The following is a 24,072-nucleotide window of genomic DNA, read 5'->3' on the forward strand; positions in this document are numbered from 1 at the left end:
AAAAAGTTATGACTTCTTGTTAATTATTAATGTTAATTATTGATTTCTTCATATGTGCCATTTTGCAACATTTTTTTAATAAATAGTAATCAGATATTATGATGAAGATTGTTTGTTTTATAATATATTACAATTTTCCTTTAATTGTACTGCGTAGTTCCAGCTATATATAAATTTATTTTTATTCCCTAGTCTATTGTAATACTATCAGGGCACAAAATGGAAACGAAGGCCATTCTTTTTAATGTAGGGACCTACAGTTAGGAGCACAAATCCATATTTCATCACTTATATTAAGTGGCCTGTTTTTGAAAGGTGCTGAGCCCCTGCAACTCCCACGGACATCAAATTGCTAATAGATGAAATGACTACAAGTGACTCAGTAGGAGCCGAGAGTGCTCTGCACTTTCGAAACTCATGCCACATATTTAGGGGCCTAACTTTAGGCACCTAACTTTGCAGATGCTGGCCAATGGCTCCAGTCCTACAAAGACATGTGCACGTGGTTCATTTTGTGCACTTTGGATGGGATTTTCAAAAAGTGATTTAGGAGTATAAACTCCATGGTGCTTCTGAGAATCCCACACGTGGACTTCACAGTTTACGGCATATATCTCTTCTCCGTCAGATTTAGATTTGTCCTGATCTGAAATTAGTCGATGTAGCATTGAAAAGTGAATTGCAAAGTTAACATTAACATTGAACCAAACCCAGATACATGTGCTTGAAGACCCCTGCTTATATGACCTTGGGGTGCAGGGGAGGCCATTACATTTTCACTTACCTTTCTTTTACTACTTTCTTTCTGTAAATGAAATCCTCTGGCATTTTCCGATTGCCTAAAGAATCACAAGATACAGTCTTCTGTGACTTCACTGGTGCCATAGGGCTGCATGGAATTTCTGATATCCACAATGTTACAGTAAGTTGCATTCCTCAACTAAACAGGAAGTGCCAGAGGATTTCACAGAGAGAGGAAAGCATTTTTTAAAAGGTATGTTAAATGTATTTATGGGTTGAATGTGTCCCACCGCCCAGTTAGTTGGGGCTTTCAGCACATTTTTGGGGGCTTAACTCATTTTTCATTTCAGTTTTGCAGATCTTCTGTAAACCAGTTTGATGTAAATCATTAGCTCAGTGTTTAGAAAAGCAGAGATTTTAATATTGTTTTCAAGAGCTATTGTTTTCTTCACAAGTCACCCACTTCATTTAGGACTTTAAATAGCAACAGTTTCTCAGTTATCTCAATGCATCCGATGAAGTGAGCTGTAGCTCATGAAAGCTTATGCTCAAATAAATTGGTTAGTCTCTAAGGTGCCACTAGTACTCCTTTTCTTTTTGCGAATACAGACTAACACGGCTGCTACTCTGAAACCTGTCAGTTATCTCAGTTATCTACTTTAAAAAACGCATGGTACAGTCTAAGCCAACGTAACTTTAAAAATATATGTTCACATGATGGAGTCCTTACTTCACCTTGTAAATCAAAGCTGTACTCTGGAGAGAGGTTTCATACTACTGTGCTAGGTATCATTTTTCTCAAGGTGACTTCATCTGTTAAAGTCTGAAGGTTGCATTTGATATGTCATTTACTTTCTCTAAGTCAATAAAATGAACCAGTGCATCTTTAGATCATCAGAGGTCTTCTTATTAACAAAAGTTTTTTTTTTAAATAATAATCTGTGTTGGAATTTAAAAGAATCCCGGCAGATTTAATTTGCCATCCTGAATAAAAGTGGGGGCGGGGGAAGGCGTGATATTCTGCTGCTGTGTGTAGAATGCCCCTAGATGAATTCCACATGATTAGTTTATGTTCTCTCTTCTGAGCACTAGGGATGAGATCATGAAAGTGTAAATGGCTGTTATCTTCAAAGGCCTCTTTTATACTGACAAAACTCCACCTTGCCAACCTGTATTATTAGTCTATTTCAATCCTAATTAGTTCACATCAAGGTCAAGTTTTGTGGTGGATAAAATGACTGCAAACTCCAGAGAGCAAGTTTTTTCTTATGCAGCTTTGATGTGGAGAGAGAAGTGCTGAAGGTATGAAAGACGAGACTGGGAAGGAGTCTTTGCTTATCTGTGAGCTAGAGAACTTTAATATGGTGTAATTAGTTCACATCTTCAGGAGCTACCTGTGAGATACTTGACACCATGTTGTAGTCATTCCTTTATCACTGTGTCCCACAGCAGTCTGTACAGACTCGTTGAGGTGACTTGCTTCTTTGCTACTCTTTATTTCCAAGGGGAATAATTCCTCTAAGAAATGTCCAACCTCAAATTAAATGGTCTTCAAACATATATATAGAAATAGGAGGCAATTCCACATGAATTAAAACCAGACTGTGTGCCTTCTTGACTGTCCTTTCGAACACAAGGTCCCAAGTCCTTCTATGACATTTCAAGAAGATGTCTTAGTGGTTTGGCAATTGGCAAATTACGTTTCCAGTGACCCTTACCCTAGGGCTGCTGAGAGCAGGCACAACATGGTGGAGCTATGAAATCAGAGCAAACCCACTTCCGCTGACCACACTGCTCATCCTCCTCCTCCATTCCCCATGGACTGGCACCAGAAAGCAATTGGTGGGTTCCTTGAATCTCCCCTCTCTTGTACAAGAAAAATATTGTAGTAGCCATCAGGAGATGGGATGGTATTGTGGTTAGGGCACTAAACCAGCACTCTAGCTACATGGCTCTGCTACAGATCCTGAGACCTTGAGCAATTCACTTAAGCTTTGATTCAGCATTTAAAGCACACGCTTATGTGCTTTGCTGAACTGGAGTCTTGATATCTGTGCCCAGTTCCCTATCTGTAAAACTGAGGATTATAATAATATTGTCCTTCCTCGCAGGTGTGGTGTGAAGGTAAATTCATTAACATTTGTGAGGTGCTAAAATTCTGCAATGCTGGGGAATGTATAAGTACCTAGATAAACAGATGTTTGAAGCAGTGGAGCTGAAAGGTGGGCCAATAATAATGTTTGTTCTGTGTTAGTACAGTGCCTAGCACAATGGGGGCCTGGTGTATGAAGGGGGCTCCTAGGAGCTACAGTAATACAAATAACAATAATAATAATTAATAATAAGGGTCAGTTATATGCCAGGCCTTATTATAAAGAATATAGCAATAGCTTGTGTGAAGCTGTCATGGTAGCCAAGGTATTCTTTGACTTCCGAGTCTTAGAGCTATGATTTCCTAGCTATTCTTTTTATGCTCTAGGAGAGAATTTGGGGACAGGGAGGGGGGAAAACTGCACCATGCCAGAGTCTGCTTGAGTGCCTTTCACAGGAAGCCAAAAAAGTAGAAGGTCAGGGTTGAATACTTTGATTTCATTCATTGTTAATATTCTTTTTTGGAGAGTGAGGAAGATGGGTGTGGGGGGAGAAGGAATAGAGTTTTTTGAATAAATAAATAAATCACTCTCCAGGGTGAGTCATACCTCAGAAGACAAAGAACAATGCATCCTTAATTTACAAAACTTAGCTTTCTGATTTCTCTGTGTCGCTGGCACTGCGAGACTCTGCCATTTGCACATAACGCAGTCGTGTTCTTCAAAGCAACAGTGACGCCAGCCCAGAAAGAGTGTGCTTACTCAGTGGGAGAGATGGTTTATATTTCATCTGAGCAGCTTATGTACTAACCTGCTAGAACAGCACACACATTGATTGTGAAATCACAGTTTTCACAGTTCAGTGCTTGCTCTGTTGCGCCTCCCAGTGTTGGCATCAGGTTAGCAAGAAGAACTGCAGAAGATTCCCAGGGGCCCCCAGACAATCAGTATTTCATAAGCATTCCATCTTTATTATTTATGTATTTATTTGGCAGTACAATACAGCATGCAAGCTGTTCTCTGCTTCTAGCTTGGACAGTTCATTAGGGAGGACCTAAACCGCAGTGTAGGAAAATGGAGGGGGTGGGGGCTCCCTTCAGCAAGTACTTTCTTCCATTGCCTTTGGTATCCTTTTGCCATTTTAGCTATTTTGCAGCATTCACTTGCTGACATGGCCTGGAATAGAGTGAAACAAGTTAAAACAAACTGCTAGGGAGTGCTTGTTTTTTCCCTTCTGTAAGAGGGCAGCCCTACCAGAGCGCCCTCATGTGGCAAGCGCACCTGCCTTAGTTTCCCCTCCTTTTAAGTCCCCAGAAATAATCCAAAGCATCTGCCCAAATATACACATAGCCTGTGTGGAGTTCATGTAATCCAAAAGTACTGTGCCCCTAAACCATAACAGAACCAGTCCCAGTACTATAAACCAGCAGTCCCCCAACGTAGTCCAAACAGTAAGCGCAACATACAACCCTGGCATTCCTCACCATGTCCCAGCTCTCCACCACAGCCCCAGCTTCCCTCACCACACCCCAGCACTCAGCCTAGTCCTCTCCTGTCCTGGTACCAGGAGAGCCAGCCCTGCCCTTCTAGCTGGGGTGCAACCCTGCTTTTCCTAGTGGGAACCCCCTCAGCCTCTATGCTGGGAGCATCCTAGCCAGTGGAGCATCACTTGTCATGGTGCCTCTGGGCCCAGCTTTCCAGCCCTGGAGATGTCAGAGGGCAAGTCCCTCCACTGCACCCCTGCCTTGAGCCCTCTCTGGCCCTTGGCTCTGGCTCAGAGCCAGCAGGCATCTCCCTCTGCTGCTCTTCCTGCCTTCAGCCCTTTCCAGCCCTGACTCTCTGGCTTGAAGACACCAATCAGCAACCATGCCTTGCTGCTCACCTTGGCTTTGTAAACACCTTCTGCTTCCTTCCAGGACATTCTCCAGTCCCTCTGGCCTCTGGCAGCTCTCACCTGCCTCTGACTGAACCAGTCTGCTCTGACTCACTGGGACTCTTATTTCCTGGTTTCCTCCAGGGACTTCACTGGGTCTCTCCTTGATCCTTTTTAGCCTCCAGCTGCAATCCTGGTCTTAATCGGCCAATTAGGAGAACCTGCTCTGGCACAGGGGTTCTGGACCTACTTCATTTACTGGGGCCAGCTGCCCAGTGACATCCCCTGACCCACCCATTTTTAAAGAAGAAGTAGTTGAAACTGTTCATGTGTTATTTTACAGAATTGCAGTGGGGGGCATTAAAAACTGGAGGATGACGATCCCCAGCAGTTAGAGGCACTCCGGGATTTGCCTCCTCAAGACTTATTTCTTGGGCAATGCCTAAAAGAAAGTAGCCAACTGACAAATTAGGGCTACATAGAGGGCAAGCTGGGGACTGATGATACATAGAAAATAAATAAAAAGCAAAACTAACACTAGAACTGCCAGCCATCACCTTGGCCTCTTGGCCTGTTCTGTCTCATCCTCTCCAATATTTGTGTTTCCTTTTTCGTCTCTCACATTATAGGCTGCGTACTTTGTAGAGACTGTATCTTCTTACATAGCTGTAGAACACCCAGCATATGTTGGCAACTTCTGCAATAATAATAAGCTTAGGGAATTCCACAAATACCACAGTAAAGGTAAATTAATATGGTGCAATTAAGAGTAACCTTTTGAAAGGTTGCCACTCTAGCCCATATTGTGCTCTAAAACCTAAGGAACTGATGCCACTGCAGGAATTGTGTGGAACTGCACGCATTTCATGGTCCCATGGTAAACAATTCTGAGGCTCAGACTCCTCTAGAACTCCTCAAACAGTTTGAACATTTCACAAAACCTCAGAAGCGCTGACATAAAAGTAAATATTGGGGTATGAGGCCAGTGCTGAAAGGTGCCTTTTATGGAGATTGAGTAGCTTTGGCAGTGCCAGGAAAACATGATGTGCACCATAATCCGGTGTGGCCTTCATTGACACCAGTTCATATAGTGGAAGGGCTACATGAGGTAATCTGGGGGCTCCACACAATCAGAGGTTTCAAGCCAACAGTGTGCTATGAAGTGCATATAAAAGGGGGGTTATCTTGCGGCTCCCACAGAGGAAGGCACTGAAGTCAATGTGGAACAGGCAGCTAAACCTTAAGCATGTAAAGACAATGGAGTGGTGGCAGCCACTGGAATTTTCTGCCAAAAGAGCCATTGTCAACCATTGCAAATCTAGTGTGAGGTTTTCAAAGCCGCAGTGGGGATTTGGATGCCCAATTCCCATTCATTTCCAATTTTCAAGCCCTGGGGTGGCTTTAAAAATCCCACCCCTAAAATTTGTGCCCACTTCCATGAATCCCAAACATCTCCTCGCCGTTACATTGGGAAATGGCTCTGTGGTGTGACAGAGCAGCGTAGTAGTTTCCACCGTGTGTCATGCTCAGGGGAAGCACCCTGTATAGTGAAATAGGTGAGGGTGGAATTTTTACAGTTTGCTCTGTAATTTTCCAGTTCCTCATATTCTAGCACTGAGAAGCGTTAGAATATTTGCCTTGTGTGTCTGCTGCTGCCAGCGATGACCTGGCCCTTTGGAAAGTGCCACCTTCTCAAAGCCACTGACTAATCCTTTCAGCTGCTGAAAGGTGACACAGCTTTCCAAAGTGCTGCTGTAGGCTGAGATTTAAGGCTTGTCTTTGTGATTTGTTGGGCCCCAAGTTGGTAGGAAAGGGAGAGAGTGATGGAGCCATGTTGGTCATGCTGCTGGATGGGAGAACAGGTTAAATCTGTGCAAGATTGTAGAGCCCCAATCGGTCCTTTGTGCACCTGAGGTTAGACGGAGTGGATGGAAGATGGTGAGGGTAGCAGTGGATGAAGCAGAGAAAGGAATGTGAAAGATTATGGAGAAAAAAGGGAGAGTAAAAGGAAAGAGGGAGAGAGAAAAAAACTAAAAGAACTTTGCAAAATGTCTTCATTCTTTTCCTGAGGCCTAAAACTTCCCTCCTCTCAGCCCATTGCCCCTGTTCAGCAAGAAACCTCTCTGAATGAACATGTCTAATCAAGACCATTCCTGACTTACACTGGCAGAGAGGGAAATGCGCACGATAAGAACTGCTTCCCTTTGGAAAGTTTGGCAAATCATGCAGGCGGTGGGGAAAAAGAAAATGAATACTGGAGTCAGTGAAGCTTTGTAAAGTAGTTGATGGCCTTCGTCATTTCTTATCTCCCTCTGGGATGACATTAGTAAGCCCCTGCTTAGCCATTGAGATGGGATCCCAGCCTTCTTTCATCCCATCTTTTGTGCCAGATGGTCCCTTTAAGGTGCTAGCCAGGACCATGGAGGAGTTGCAAAGCTTGACACTATGTGACTGGTAGAAATTTTTGTGTGTGACTGACAGACATTTTTGGAACTTGAGAGAAATGGCTGGCAACTGCAGAGGCTGTTTCACATTTTGTTTGCAGCATGCTACCAGGGACTGACTCATGTTATTATGGAATTTTAACTGATACAGATATCTGGCTAAGCAACTGCTTGCTACTTGTATATACTTGTGGGTGACTCCCTTTTACCCATTGACCCTTGTGCTGTAAAATCATTTCTGGAAGGAAAGATGTCAAGATAATAAGACTTTTTAGCTAGGTATGTATTGTTTATGGGAATGAAACATTATTTTCATGTGGTGCCTTTGGAATTTACCCTAGTTTAGCCAGGGGCGTCCAGGTAAAATGGAGGTAAAATGCACCCAAATCTAGTCAAGGGGGTACCTATTACCTTGCTGATTACTGATGCATCATTCTCAATCCTGACTCGCACCATGAAAAACTGACTCACATCCTGCAGCTCCTTGCTGAAGCTTCCAGTAAACACACTATGTCATAGTGAGATTTGGCTCACATTGCTCCACTTGGCTAAAATCAGACTGTAATGTCTGATCTGCCGTGACACAGATCTGTCTTACTCTGTACTATGCATTACGCTGTCTCACTCTGTACTATGGTGGCACAAACCATCTCCAAAGGCAGATTGTATCCTACCCAGCACAGACAAGACAGAAATTCACATAATCATTAAGACAGTTCTCTTCATTCTCATAGGCACAGTGGTACCAGCTATCTGATTTCCATATCTGATTGACCACTTAAACTTAAAACTTCCAATCTCTTTAAGGAATTAGTTTTATACCACAGCGATTAAGAAGTTTCAGAATGTAAGATCTTTTATGTCGTTTCCCTCCTGTGGTCCAATATGGATTTTTTTTTACCTTAGAAATGAGTGGGTGATGAAAACAGACCCACCCACTACCACAACAAAGGGGCCAAATCCTCAGCTTGGGTAAATTGGCACAGTTCTATTGAAGTTTGTGGAACTGTGCTGATTTACACCAGCTGAGCATCTGGCTTTATTTCGCTGTACATTTTGAAGTGCAAGTCTGATCTGAAAAGTGGTTCTATAGAAATGGCATCATGAAGCTCTGTGTTTGTTGTGTCTCACTGATTTCTATGTCATGTGTGCTCAGTTTACAGGTAAAGAGCTATTTGGGAGGTTTTTTAATGACTGCCCCACAAAATCACTTGGGGCTCTGAAGCCAAGCTGAGTTCTCTCCTCCTCATGCATCCTTGCCATTAATAAAGGTTCTGTAGGCCAAATTATGCCCTGAGTTATATCTGTGCAACTCCATTGCCTGGCAGGTATTTGCTCACTCTTGTTCTGCAGTGCTAACAAACAATAAAAAAAGAGAAAAAGTCCCTAAAGTCAGCAAATGAGACTGAATACACACAGGGAACAGATCTGCTAAGTAAGAAGGCACTACTTTTACACAATCACTTTTCAGAGTACAGTTGTGGGTTCTACTGGACTAAAGAGTGTTACAAGTATTATATAAATGGCTTAGACAGCTCTTGGGAGAGTTGCATGTGCAAAATGGCATTTTGCATGGGGACTCAAAGCCAACCTTACTACTGTTTGCAGTCGCGGATCATACAGTTCTGGAAAATCACCACTGTTCAGGTATGATACTTCTGTAGTGCAATTATTTGGTGCCAAGCACACATTAGCCGGAATATGTGCTAACAATTATGGGGCTGTGCAAAAAGTTCTCCAGCGCCACCTGCTGACAAACCAGTGACGGTGAAATCTCAGGTTGGAAGGCAGAATTATCAACATTCTTTGAAGATGCCAACCTTCTGCAAATTATGCTTTGATTTTCCACTGCAGCAATCATTAGAAAAATGCTATATGTGAGACCACAAGAAGCAACATGGGAGGGAAGAGATTTAACCCTCTTACCTGAGTCTTTTGCCAAAGCTTATTTTATTAACCATTAAACATTACGCAACATTGGCACTGTTTAATTATGAGGGCTTTTTTTAAAAAGCCAAACACCACAACTTTTTCATGGCACTACAACATGACGAGGCATAAAAGATGGCCCAATACATCATGCTTAATAGCTTGTTAGGCAAGAGGCCGAGATCTAGTGACTACACAACAAGGTGTGAATTACTGTGCTGTAATTATTGCCCTGGAGTGTTTTATTGCAATTACTAACTGTTTTCATTTTTTGAAATATATTTTCTCCTATGATGAAAAGCAGAAATGAAAGTACATGCTAATAGGAGAAATGCAGAAAGAATTGGGCCCAGATCCTCAAATTGGTATAAACAGCTGCAGCTCCACTGACTTCATGCTGTTTTGATCTCCTTTTAAATAATTCTGCAATCCTATTTGGCATTAAGACCCCAAAGGCCCTAAAGCCCCTATTTTTTTCCCTGAAGTTAAACTGGAGTACCTCCGGCTCTCTCTGCAGATTCTTTTGGAGATACTATGGTTTGGGAAGAAACTAAGATTTTTGTAAACCAGGTTTCCATACATTTAACTTCTCTCTCTCTCTCTCTCTCACACACACACACACACACACACACACCAACTTCCCCACCCCAGGTTGCTACATTTTGGTAAAATTAAATCTTTACTCTGATTGGGAAGAGAATGGTGAGTTTGGGGGGGGGGAATTGTATTTCTTTAAACAGCCTCATTCTGCCTCCAGCTGTGACAGTCTGCAGTTCAAGTTAAGATAAAACTGAAAGCTCACTGTTGGGTCCTAAAGAAAGAAGGATATCAGAAATATTTCCAGCTCCCTTTGAAGTCAGTGGAAATGCTCCCATTGACCTTCGTGGGAGTTGAACGAAGCCCTAAATACTGAAACAGTGGCAGAACCCTCTCCCCACCCCCATCCCTCAAAAAAAAAACCTACAGAAATTTTCCAGTGCTATTTTCATCACTTTATTTGGTAGTAAATGACTGAAGGAAGAGGCGGATGGGGTCAGTGAGTTTCCAACCCAGGTATTGTGGTTATGCTGCATTAGTGTCATTGAATGGAATGCAATTTGTTAACCAATCAGAGCTCTTCATTTTTAAAGTCATTCTAGGCCAACTACTAATGAAAATTATGTGTTTGGGAATTCAGGTAACAAAATGTAAGCTTGATTTTTGGCAGTTAGATTTTTTTAACTTGAGGAAGACTGAGATGGGTTATGGGGTTAGTAATGAGATACAGAGCCTTTCATTTCTCTGTCACTGCTTCAAATCCATCTCAGGTCAACAGTAATTGACAGTGGACCTTGAATGAGCTAGAGCAAATATATTGGTAGCCTCTGTCCAGTTGCTAATGGGCATGTGCATGCATCATAAAATACACCACTCTTGGGTTTCTGGCCAGGGCACAGCACTGAGGCAGTTGAACTGGCCTTAAAAGAGGGGTAGAGTTCGTATTTCAGTGTTCAGACTGCTGACTCCTTTAGTTTTAGACACAATCAGTGAGAAGGTGGTGCTGAGCCATCTACGTGGCATAACTGGAATAGGTGGTGTGACTGCCTCCCATTATCCTCTCCAAGAAGAGCCAGAGAAAGATGATGGGTAGCTACTGCTCCTTCCCAAAGGCACTCACATGTCGATCGAGGTAGAGATCCTTCCTCACTCTTCTTCAACACCTATCGGCCAAGACAGAGCACGTGAGAGCAGGAGATAAGTATGATGAATCATGGGGGTTCCGCTGTGAAACAAACTTCCAGGGCCGATTACACTAATTCAGAGTATGATCACATTTAGGGCATGCTGCAAGAGCCTTCCCTCTTTGAAATAGTTTTCCTACCATAACTGGAAATGGTGGTGAAGGAAAACAGAAGCAAATACAAATGAAGTGGAGCTTCTTCCCTCCAAGGAAGGAAGAAAAGCAGAGAGTCCAGAAAGCCCACTAGGGACCTTCTTCTGCAGTGATGGGGGTATTAGAAAATCATTCAGATAAAAGAGGTAAAAAAAATTGGCTTCTGGGATAGCAGTCTCAGCAGATTCAGCAAAGACTGAATGGGCAAGGAGACTGAACTATACAGTTTCCCTGCTAGAGTTGGTCCTTCCAGGATCCAATTATCCTGGCACTCAGGTGAATAGACATATTGAAATCAATGGGACTAGATTGATTTAGTAGGTTTAATCTGCAAGTAGCTTTACAAGTAACTTTTTAAAAGGCCAGGTTACTCCACTCTGCTTTTGGATAAATCTCCACTTCCAAACAAACAAAAGAAACGAAATGTAGATCTCATCTCCATAATTCGCAACAAAATAAAAATCTCCAAATATGGTTTCTTATGGAAGCTCAAAGTCCTTCACCTAGAACTTGAGAGCATTTCTTTCCATGCTGGTATTCATTCCGTGCATGGTATCAGCTTTTTGCCACTCTGATATTTGTGTCTTTCAAAGAGACAATTGGTCAGTTTGAGCGGTAGGAGAAAATTCTCACTGTTGGGAAAACTAGTGAGAAACCTCAGATTTGTGGGAAAAAGAGACAATTTCCATTCTTGCTTTGTGTTTTTTCCTGAAAGTAAAAGGCAGCTTGTGCAGGTGGGAAAATGCCAGTTTCACATGTGGATGCTCAGTTGGCAAAAAGAGGTGATTCCTACAATGAACAAACTGCTTTGGACAAATATAAATACTGTCCCTCATCCCTGCTACAAATCTTTGACCCCAAACTTAAGTCAAACTAGTTCTGAGGCTAAAAAATAATTGGTTAACTTTCTGCCCTATTTTAAAAAAAAACTGTTTGCATTTCCAGATTTCGCCTAGAAGCACCAGAAATCATGAAATATCCTGTTTTCCCAATTTTTCAGTTCCAAGAGGCTTGCACAAGAACTCCTATTTCTGAAGTTCATCCAGCTCTATTCGTTTCATTCACATCTATTAACAAACCTTCCGTAATCACTGTAATCACTATTTCTAACAAAATTAATTGTCACAGAACTAAGTCTGGAATTTTCAAGTAAGCCTAAGGGCATTAGACACCCACATCCTTTTGAACTGGGCACCTAACTCCCTTAGCATCCTTTGAATATCCCAGTCTAAACTGTCACAATTTAGCATAGCTGTCTTCTACTCAGTGACATGTGAGTCTGACTTTTGTGGCACAGCAACAGTAACACTGCTCAAGTGAAATACTAAGGTACCTCAACAATGAACAGTTTGTGCCTTGACGCTCTCACCTTGCGAAGCTTAATCCGCTTTTCCCTGACCACCATCAATGTGAATTAGCAAAAAGCTTCAACTGATCAAAAATCACAGCAGCACAAATAACATTTTAAAGAGCCATTCATCTGAAGGCGTCTTAACAAAGGGGAATGTTTGAAGTGAATTGTAATGATGTTTCTGTATAAACCATTTGGTTCAGTTCCTATGTTTGATCACTGGTGTTTAGAAGCTAAAAATAACCCCTCTCTCTCCATACTTCTTTTCCTTTGCAGATACAAGGCAAGTACAGCCATCTCCTCCATGGTCCTATGATCAGTCCTACCAGTACTTGGGATCAATCGCCACGCCCTCCGTGCACCCTGCCACTCCAATTTCACCTGGGAGAGCTAGTGGCATGACATCCCTCACTGCGGAACTCTCAAGCCGACTCTCAAGTAAGTACCTAAAAGTTTTTCACACTAAACAGGTTTCAGAGGAGCAGCCGTGTTAGTCTGTATTCGCAAAAAGAACAGGAGGACTTGTGGCACCTTAGAGACTAACCAATTTCTCTGAAGTGCCCCAAGTCCTCCTTTTCTTTTCACACTAAACAGGTACCACCAAAGCCATGTGACTCTTTCCAAACCACAGAGATACCAGTGGTTGGAGCTTCTTAACTTTTTACTCAATTCGGGATGAAAAACATTTTGAGTCTGCAAGAAAATGTTTTCAAGTGTTTACTTGGCTTTGCCTAAGTGATGGGGAAATCCAGAATGTCACTGTCAAAAACCAGAAGAGAAATTAATTTGAGCTGCTTTGAAATGGGAGATATGCAGAACTATAAAAATAGTTTAGATTGCTGGAAAGCTGCAATATCTGCCAAGAAATGAATGCTGCGGATGTTTCATCTCTGCTTCCTTCCCTCACACTAAATTCAGAGCAGATCACAGAAGATTAGGGGCTTACAGCTGAACAGAGGATGATGGTTTTTTTGACATTTTAAGTGTGGTGTTTTACTGTGTCATGTTATGTTTTTGTCGAATTGCACTGCAGAACTTTACAGGCCAACATAAAAATGTATCTCTAAATGAACACTTACCACCTGGTTTTGTATCGTTTACCACAGTCCATCTACTGACATTAACCCCCACATTTTACCCAGGAAAGAATTTTCTGTAGTATCTGGCAGGTGAATCTTGCCCATATGCTCAGGGTTTAGCTGATCGCCATATTTGGGGTCGGGAAGGAATTTTCCTCCAGGGCAGACTGGAAGAGACCCTGGAGGTTTTTTCGCCTTCCACTGTAGCATGGGGCACGGGTCACTTGCTGGAGGATTCTCTGATCCTTGAAGTCTTTAAACCACGATTTGAGGACTTCAATAGCTCAGACATAGGTGAGGTTTTTCGCAGGAGTGGGTGGGTGAGATTCTGTGGCCTGCGTTGTGCAGGAGGTCAGACTAGATGATCATAATGGTCCCTTCTGACCTTAGTATCTATGAATCTATGAATCTTGAACCAACATTTGGGTGTTCACCATCATGAATTCTCTTTAAATGAATGGGAACCACACAACAAAAGTTCCTGCACAGCTCTTTGGAACTTTACCCCTTGGCAGCAAATTTGGGCCTTGTTGGAGTACGTAGGGATCCTTCTGACATCAGTGGGACCCTTTGAGTGGCCTATAGTCTATGCTGCTGTTGGACTTGTAGTGGGTTGTACCTGCTTAAAAATACTGTTTTCAAAGATGCACTTTTTAATCACTTACCTATCCTTATCTGGGCTTCTCAGTAGAAGTAGGTTATCTTGTCAAGGTTAGGGGACAGCTAGATATTAAAGCAGGCTGAAAATTGATAATGGCTTTTTGTGGAAAATTAAAACTTAAAAAAAAACTTCTGTGAAATGGTTTTGTTTTTCAGTGACAAGCTAAAACCAAAACAATGAAACGGTTTGATTATTTTTGTTTTTCTTCCTCTTTCACTCCTTTTTTTCCTCCCACCACCCCCTTTTCCATTAGCAAAATAAAAAAAGGGAGAAAGAGAAAAGAAAAATCAGGAGGAAAAAATCTTTAGCTGACTAACCAGAAATTTTTAAACCAAACAAAATTGTCCAGGAAAGATTTTATTTACAAATGAAAAACCATTTTTTTGTTGAAAATTGTTTTGGAACCAAACATTTTGACCAGCTTTAACATACAGATTGTGTGTGTGTGTGTGTGTGTGTGTTAAAGATGGTAGGAAAACTAATTTAAACTCTTTTTTTTAAAGACATATTTTTGCCCCCATTTTTTCTCCAGTTCGTACATGCGTACAGGTGTCTGTGTAAAGGGAACACTCTTTCATCTTCCCTTACCACTCCGGCATAACATTATCCCTGACAGGAAAATCACTTCCAACTCCAACACATAAAGAAATACACCACATGCCCTGAGTTCATCTCACGTGGACAGTATTACAAAACCTTAACTCTGATCTCGAGGAAATTCACTTATAGTTATTATAGAAATACGCACACTAAGTTACTGTATGATGAGTTATTTTATGTGGGAAACTGTAAGATCGGTGGAAAGGTTTTACATTACAGCACGTCAGATGAATTTGGGGGGTGTAATTTGTTTCTGTATCTATTGGAGGTGGAAGTGAGTTCCATGTGGAGATGCAGAATCTGTCAGTGACCGGAGTTAGTGTTATAGAATCATAGAATCTCAGGGTTGGAAGGGACCTCAGGAGGTCATCTAGTCCAACCCCCTGCTCAAAGCAGGACCAATCCCCAATTTTTGCTGTCTGAGTGCTTCTTTCACGTGCAATTTCCTTGCTTTCATGGCTCTGGGTGGGTGGGTTTTGCCTTCAAGCAACCGTAACTGGTTTGTAATTAAGTTTTTGTTTGTGGGATATTATTTAGATTTTAAATACTCTTCCGTAGTCACATAAAATCTCTCTTTGTATCATTGTAAGTCCCCCAGGAAAACCCACACTTGCACACAAAAACACTCCAAGGAACTTCTCCTTGGCAAGATCAGCAAAACAACAACCTGGAAGTCTGTAGGGCAAGTTAACTGCAGCTCTGATAGTCAAGAAAAAAAATGAGGAAAATTTTCAAACTGATGAACAGGGACCTTTTTTAAACATCATAACATTAAAATTCATTTTCTGATTTTGTCAGATTTGCCATAAACAAACCCTATCCTGGCCTTAGGTGTGGCATGTGAAACTTCAAAGACACTGAACTTTCTCTGGGGAAGTTGGTAGTAGAGGGAGCGTTGAATATCAGGACCACAATGTGAATCTAGCGTCAACCTTTACTATAGATTAACTGCCACCATTCCATAATACTGCATAACTGCAATTTAAAATTGCAATGTGGTGCTGTATGGTGGAAGGAAATGTATTCAGCGGTTCATTGATCTTGTTAAACAAAAAGGCAGCCTACTTGTAACATGGCAGACTCAGAAACGAAGCCTACACCATATGTCAGAATTCTTCTAAGAAAGGTTTAGGAACTCATTGAAGAAAGCTGGCTATGACACGCTGTCAGAACCTGACACTGTAATATGTCTGTTCTACCTTTCAATCCAGTCAGAGCAGAGTGCTTTGTTTTCCTTCTTCCCAGTGCTTCCTTCTGCACACACACGCCTTTCATACAGACTCCGCCCCTTGTCGGAAAGGAGTTGTCTTCAGGAAAGTTTTCTTATTATTGTTATTTTGATAATACATAGCTGCCAAGTCAGAGGACTGACAGCTTCCATTCATCTGAGTCAGGATGAAGATCCTTTTAAGGAGGCCATTATCTGTTCAGGTTCTTTAATCCCTTTGGAGGAGGCAATGGTGGGAGGGAGCCCACTTTCATCTGTGTCAAAGCAATGGGACCAGAGTTTAGCTGTCATAAATAGAAAGGAGCATAAACACTGACAAATTACACATAAAAATGTAATAAGGAAAGCCAAAAAGGAGTTTGAAGAACAGCTAGCCAAAAACTCAAAAGATAATAACAAAATGTTTTTTAAGTATATCAGAAGCAGGGAGCCTGCTAAACAACCAGCGGGGCCCCTGGATGATCGAGATACAAAAGGAGCACTTAAAGATGATAAAGTCATCGCAGAGAAACTAAATGAATTCTTTGCTTCAGTCTTCACGGCTGAGGATGTTAGGGAGATTCCCAAACCTGAGCCATCTTTTGTAGGTGACAAATCCTGAGGAATTATCACAGATTGAAGTGTCACCGGAGGAGGTTTTGGAATTAATTGAGAAACTTAACAGTAACAAGTCACTGGGACTAGATGGCATTCACCCAAGAGTTCTGAAAGAACTCAACTGTGAAATTGTGGAACTGTTAACTATGGTTTGTAACCTGTCCTTTAAATCAGCTTCTGTACCCAATGACTGGAAGATAGCTAATGTAATGCCAATATTTAAAAAGGGCTCTAGAGGTGATCCTGGCAATTACAGACTAGTAAGTCTAACATCAGAACTGGGCAAATTAGTTGAAACAATAGTAAAGAATAAAATTGTCAGACACATAGAAGAACATAAGTTGTTGCACAAAAGTCAACATGGTTTCTGTAAAGGGAGATCATGTCTTACTAATCTATTAGCGTTCTTTGAAAGGGTCAACAAACATGTGGACAAGGGGGATCCAGTGGACAGAGTGTATTTAGATTTCCAGAAAGCCTTTGACAAGGTCCTTCACCAAAGGCTCTTACATAAATTAAGTTGTCATGGGATAAGAGGGAAGATCCTTTCATGGACTGAGAACTGGTTAAAAGACAGGGAACAAAGGGTAGGAATAAATGGTAAATTTTCAGAATGGAGAGGGGTAACTAGTGGTGTTCCCCAAGGGTCAGTCCTAGGACCAATCCTATTCAACTTATTCATACACGATCTGGAGAAAGGGATAAACGGTGAGGTGGCAAAATTTGCAGAAAATACTAAACTGCTCAGGATAGTTAAGACCAAAGCAGAATGTGAAGAACTTCAAAAAGATCTCACAAAACTGAGTGATTGGGCAACAAAATGGCAAATGAAATTTAATGTGGATAAATGTAAAGTGATGCACATTGGAAAAAATAACCCCAACTATACATACAATATGATGGGGGCTAATTTAGCTACAACTAATCAGGAGAAAGATCTTGGAGTCATCGTGGATAGTTCTCTGAAGACGTCCACGCAGTGTGCAGCGGCAGTCAAAAAAGCAAACAGGATGTTAGGAATCATTTAAAAAGGGATAGAGAATAAGATGGAGAATATCTTATTACCCTTATAGAAATCCATGGTACACCCACATCTTGAATACTGCGTACAGATGTGGTCACCTCATCTCAAAAAAGATATATTGGCATTAGAAAAGGTTCAGAAAAGGGCAACTAAAATGATGAGGGTTTTGGAACAGGTCTCACATGAGGAGAGATTAAAGAGGCTAGGACCTTTCAGCTTGGAAAAGAGGAGACTAAGGGGGGATATGCTAAAGGTATATAAAATCATGAGTGGTGCGGAGAAAGTGAATAAGGAAAAGTTATTTACTTGTTCCCATAATATAAGAACTAGGGGCCACCAAATGAAATGAATGGGTAGCAGGTTTAAAACAAATAAAAGGAAGTTCTTCTTCACACAGTGCACAGTCAACCTGTGGAACTCCTTGCCTGGGGAGGTTGTGAAGGCTAGGACTATAACAGGATTTAAAAGAGAACTGGATAAATTCATAGAGATTAAGTCCATTAATGGCTATTAGCCAGGATGGGTAAGGAATGGTGTCCCTAGGCTCTGTTTGTCAGAGGGTGGAGATGGATGGCAGGAGAGAGATCACTTGATCATTACCTGTTAGATTCACTCCCTCTGGGGCATCTGGCATTGGCCACTGTTGGTAGACAGGATACTAGGCTGGATGGACCTTTGGTCTGACCCAGTATGGCTGTTCTTATATCAGATGTTCAGCTCAGTCAGGTGTAAAACATTTCCATAAAAAAAACCCACTTCAATCTTTTAATACCAAAGTATCCCGCTTGGAAACAAATCTGCAACAGAGGTCATTTTGTTGATTTCTTAAAGCCAAGATTTTCAAAAGTCGGTAGTGATTTCAGGAGACTCCATTTTTCAGTGCCCAACTTTGGACACCTTAAAGAGACTTGATTTTTCTTAACTTCAGTCATGTTGATAGGCAATGTGGACCACTATTATTAGCTGTAGTGTACAGAACACACATATGTATACCTAAAACCAGAGTCTGCTCCAAGGAGCTTCCGATTTTTAAGACAGACAAATAAGGCAGTTATAAGAGACTAAGCATTGGACTGAAAACCTGCAACACCTGCATTCAAGGTCCCATCTCTGCCAGTGTGTGGTCCTTGGCAAATTACTTCGCTTTGGTGTCTCAGTTTCCTCCTCTCCAAAACTACTTGTTACTATCGTATTCCTACTTGACAAGGCCACTGTGATGACTATTTTGTTAATGTTTATAGAGCACTCTGAAACTGTAAATGCTGCGTAGGCTGTAAGTGCTTTGAGAACAAACAAACAAATAAAAACCTATAGGGCAAGGGCAATCCCTCTTAATTGCCCCTTTACTGAAATGAATCCAAAAGTTTCAGATAGCCAGTGTTACCAATACCCTATCACTGATCCGCCATGAGAAAGCATTGTCCTTTTGTGACTCATTAAAATCTTGTTCTTTCCATTTAAAATTTATTTGTTTTTCTTCTCTCAAAAACTAGGTGCTTCTGACCTAACAGCATTCAGTGATCCCAGGGTGGGAATTGATCGCCCGTTCTCTACTCTTCCTTCAATTTCTGATCCTCGTATGCACTATCCTGGAGCATTCACCTACACCCCAACACCTGTCAGTTCAGGAATAGGAATTGGTATGTCTGCTATGACCACTGCCACAAGATATCACACTTATCTCCCTCCTCCATATCCTGGTTCTTCTCAGTCACAAGGCAGCCCATTTCAGACCAGCTCACCTTCTTACCATCTCTATTACGGAACATCAGCAGGATCATACCAGTTCTCCATGATGTCTGGGGGAGATCGGTCACCCCCACGTATCCTCCCTCCTTGCACTAATGCTTCCACAGGGTCTACTCTCCTCAACCCCAATCTTCCAAACCAAAGCGATGTGGTAGAGGCAGAAGGTAGTCACAGCAACTCCCCTACCAACATGGGCACCACAGCAAGGCTGGAAGAAGCAGTATGGCGACCATATTGAATTACTTATAAGTAGAGATGGGCCAGGACTAAAGTGCTTTTTATCTGCTGATGTCCATAGGTATCCCATAAATAACTTTTCCTGCCTGTGGGCACTGCCATGTTTATACATCACTTTCAGAAGCAAACGGTCCAGAAGTCAGGACTTCAGGAATGATGTCATGGTGTTAGCCAATCAGTGAAGGGATGTCATTCCAGAAAAGTAGCCTTTTTCAAGGGCTGAACTTTGGAAAGGAAAACATTGAAGTTGGTCTAGAGTTAGGGAAGGTGGGTAGATAGACACCCAGGCTGTTTTCGGACTAGTGGCCTCCAAACATCCTTTATTTTGAAGGTCTCCAAAGTCCTAAAAAGTGCTTTGGTTCACTTCTAATTTTCAGACTTAAAATCTAACACAATCTTAGTGAGTATACTTAGTCATAAGGACGTGTTAGTTATAAGGAAGTATAGGAAGATTCCCAGAGGGAAACTGTGAATGCTTCTGATTTAGCAATGCTGTGAATGAGAAGTTTTATATCTTGGACATTGACTTTTTTACCGGGTTATATATTCCAAAGAATATGGATTTTTTTTTATTATTATTAATTTTTAAGGATGCAACTCATCCTGCTTTGCATCTAACTTCTTTTATTTCTTTTTTGGCACCTTATACATTGCAAAAAGATTTCACTTTTAAAAAAAATCATGCTTGCTTTATTGCTTTGTCAACTGAAAGAATCAGCCCCTTTTCAATGAGGTAATTTAACGTTTTTTTTCTTTTGGACTTCGTTTAATGCAATGGCTACAGCCTTAGGTCATTTTCAACTACTGTACTATGATGATTTCCTCAATATTTATGCTTGATGTTTAGACTTTTCTTATTTGTTGATACTATTATTATTTAAATATGCTCTTTTTTTTACAGCAGCCAAAGGTAAATTTATAACATTGAAAAAAGGCTGACATAACGATGGGTAACGTGACATCTAGTTATCTAGCCATATTGTTTACATTTTGCTCCATTTATTTAATCTGCCATTTGAAACCCTATAAAGTCATTCTTTTCCTCTGCTGGTCTTTCAACACCAAGGGTTGAAACACTTTAAGGATCAGCAGTATGGAAATATATAATTTGTAAAGCAGACACAATGGGGTCATGCATCTCCCTTCAACCAAATATTTAGGGCCATATTCTGCTATTGATCCTGCTTGGGCTTCTTATTGACTTCAGTAGGAATCAAGTACTCATCCAAGGACAGAATCTAGCATATAGTTGGCACTCCAAGAGTGAAATCCTGGTGCCATTTAAGTCAGTTGGAGGTTTGCCATTGACTTAAATGGGGTCAGAATTTCACGCAAAGTTTCCAGCACAACACTCTACATACCAGTGTATTCAAAAAGAAAGCAGATTAACAAATCACAAGTAAATGGAACTGAAAAGTACTCTCAGACTCAACTGGAAACCAGAATATCAAACAAGTGGAGTTTAAAAGTTCTGTGGTCATATAGTTCTGAAGGAAGAAGAATATTCAAAACTGGTGCACAGAATATTCTGTCCTGTAGAAAATTTGCAATGCATTATAATAGTACTAATCTGCTATTATGGAATCATCACTGTTGCCCATCATTAACAGCACAAACATATCAGATGTCACTGTAAATTTTAAGGCACTATTTTATTGGAGGGTTTGGTCTGAATGCATTTGTTGTACTACTCATTAATTACAAACTGCTGATGTTGACATGTGTGCATTCAAAATGATCTGATTGTTATTTAATGTACCTCTTAAATTAGTGAAACAATTGCAGGTCAACTCAGAAGAGTATTTGAAAGCAGGACTTCAGATCAGTGTTTGATGTTTAAAAAAAAAAAATTTAAAGGATTTGAATTACAAAGATCCTTGGCTGCAGGCAGCAAAACAGCTGGACTTATTTAAAACCATTTGTTTTTCGAGTTTTCTTTATATAAATATATATATATATTATATATATATATATATGTTAGGTTTTGCTTCTTTGTTTTGGTCAGATGCAGTAGCACTTTGGAATAAAACAAGTTACAAATTGAAGCATCTAACATGGTCAATAAGGTCATTCTCATGCAGAAAATGGGGAATGTTTCAAAGGATCTCAGTGGAAGCTCAAAGTTGTTTTCTTATTATTTAAACTACATAAATTGGCATTGTCCTTTTAGTTCAATATAAGAATTCTATATTAAATTTGCTAAGAACAAAAGAAGTGGAAGACACAAAGCATTAAAGTTTATTTCGAAAGTACGGTGACCATACTGAACTTTAAACCAGCCTTTGTGACACTTTGCATAGTCAGTGTCTCTTGTCTCCAGTGACCTTGAAAAAAGTCCTTCTTCACTGCTTAGACTGTAGCGCTACTGGAGAATCCATACAAGTCCACATGAAAAATCATAAATTGGCCAGAAAACAAACCACATCTGTCTTTTGAAAACTATCCCCCCTTCATGCCCAGTAGCCATGTACTTTGTTTTTAAGGAATTGTCTTCATCATCAACAAATGATGAGGACAATGTACGTGGCATATGTTTGAGACTGTACAAAAGCACTTAGCAGTTGAAAGAAGGAAGTTTAAGGAAGACATTTCCTGTATTCATGCATCTCTAAATTAATTCAGTTTTATCATTCCCATTGTTGAATTAAACCTAAAAGGACAGTTCCATTTCCCTACAAACTGTTCTGCCCCAGCAGACGGCTCAGGATTCTAATCCCACTAAATAGACAATAATTCGTATTTTCCCCCAAGGGTTGGGTTTGAATGTTCTTTTTGCAAACTATCATTTGTAACCATGTTTGAAACAACCCAGCTTAGCAGTCAAATTACTATTAGATTTAAGTAAATATAGGACTTAACTCTCATTTGCATGACGGCCCCTTTACACTGCTCTGTAAGTTACATTTATACCCACTTTAAGGCCCCCCGTTACACAGCCAGAGCAGGCCTTTGTGTACATGGCAGTCAGGCCCATCCTGTCGTACTGCTACTGAGGATTTTTTGCATAATTATGATAAATAATTTTTTGGAAGGGAAACAATCAATTTCCAGAAAGTGGCCCACAGTCTGAGATAGGTGATATGTGTCCTGGTTTACCTTTGTCTTTGAAACATTCATTATTATTTTCTGAGTGACCTTTTTCATTTGTTTATTTGACAATTCAGAAATAATAGATGATCTTTTATTTGAGCAAAATTCTTTCTTGTTTACCTGCATCATAACAGTTTTTGTTCATTTAGCTTGGTCAGTACTGATCACTTGGCATTTTTTCCTCCTTATTGTAGAAGAGTTGCATCAACAGACTTACTTGTATTTATGTATGTAAATAGAGTTAAAAAGCTACATAGCAAAATCTTGTTAGTGCTTGTAATTACTCTGCATTTTTTAAATTTTTCTGTGTTTTTAATGAATTTATCCTTGTGTTGGCTAAATACTGGAGTGAAGCTTGTTTCTTTCCAACTTAGTTATTTTAGGCTTCAAAATTAACTACATTTTATTCACTTTTATAGACAGTTATAGCATGGTCTCTCTCAAACACTCTTCACTTCTTTTTTTTTTGGTAGGGGTGAAATGAATGTGCAAACAACTGTGGGTTCTTTGTGGTTTTCTGGCTGTGACAGTTATGACTTCATTTTAAAAAAGAAACTTTCAGTCTGAAATGACTGTATGGTAAATCTGATAGAGAACACAATGGGAAATGTGATCCTATCAGAACAGCACCAGAGTATGTTTGTTCAGCATTTACTGGATATGTTTACAAAACAGACATTGCAATGTACTGGAATGGTCACATTTTCCTTCAACACTGTCACCCTGAACATTTTCAGAAGGGGAAACTTTCAAGCACTGGTGGTTTATTTGTTGTTGTTGTTGTTGTTGTTGTTTTAACCAGATAGGAAAAGAAAATGGAGTAGATTTCCCCCACTACAAGATGTCTCTAGATACCACGTCAAAGTAGACACTTACTGTACATAGTGAAGACAGTGTCCAGTGCTACAGGAAAATTCATTATGACTAGCATGCCGAGCAGCGGGACTGCTAACTTAGTTCGAATGGAGACTTGCTTTCTTTCTTTGTACCACAGTTTCTTCTGTAAATTCAATATTATAATTAGTGTGAATGACAAATAAAATGTTTGGCAAGTATGCACGTTGGATTGGTTTGTTCTTTTATTAGGAAGGGAATAGCCTATAACTCCGACAGTGAAAGGCCATTGGCAAGGTATCAGTCACAATTTCAAAAAGATTTTCCTTACAGTTTGCCAGTCATATGCTGACATGCTTACTCTTTTCTTTTCTTTTTTTTAATTCCATACCCTTCTGGAGAAGGCCAGCACAAGACCTATTAGGCCACTTCAGTCTTCAAAATCGAACTTAAGTGCTGCGCAGGCCTAACAATTGAATTAAGTCTTTGACTTCTTAATTAAATCAGAACTTTCCAAGAGGTCCTATATCTTCTCTCCCACTCTAGATCTTTCTTCAGATACAAAACATTAAAGTAAATTTCCCCTGTTTCAGAAGAGACTTGCAGTCTTCAGTGGGTGTTCCAACAGTATCTTATCTCTTTCACCACTTCATTTGGCATTGTAGGATGCAT

At 40.6% G+C, this 24,072-nt stretch overlaps 1 protein-coding gene across 4 annotated transcripts in view; it reads left to right on the plus strand.

Moving 5' to 3' along the window:
* The window catches only part of RUNX1 (RUNX family transcription factor 1), a 207,851-nt gene extending 184,228 nt beyond the window's left edge, over positions 1–23,623 (plus strand). For all 4 annotated transcript variants that reach the window (XM_037904376.2, XM_037904401.2, XM_037904395.2 and 1 more), the window contains 2 exons: positions 12,578–12,739; positions 18,984–23,623. In XM_037904376.2, the coding sequence (XP_037760304.1) occupies positions 12,578–12,739; positions 18,984–19,477 (656 nt within the window). In that variant the 3' untranslated portion in view covers positions 19,478–23,623. The remainder of the gene's footprint in view (positions 1–12,577; positions 12,740–18,983) is intronic.
* The last annotated feature ends 449 nt before the right edge of the window (positions 23,624–24,072 follow it).

Source organism: Chelonia mydas, chromosome 1, assembly GCF_015237465.2.
Source record: "Chelonia mydas isolate rCheMyd1 chromosome 1, rCheMyd1.pri.v2, whole genome shotgun sequence".
In the NCBI taxonomy this organism is placed as follows: domain Eukaryota; kingdom Metazoa; phylum Chordata; order Testudines; family Cheloniidae; genus Chelonia; species Chelonia mydas.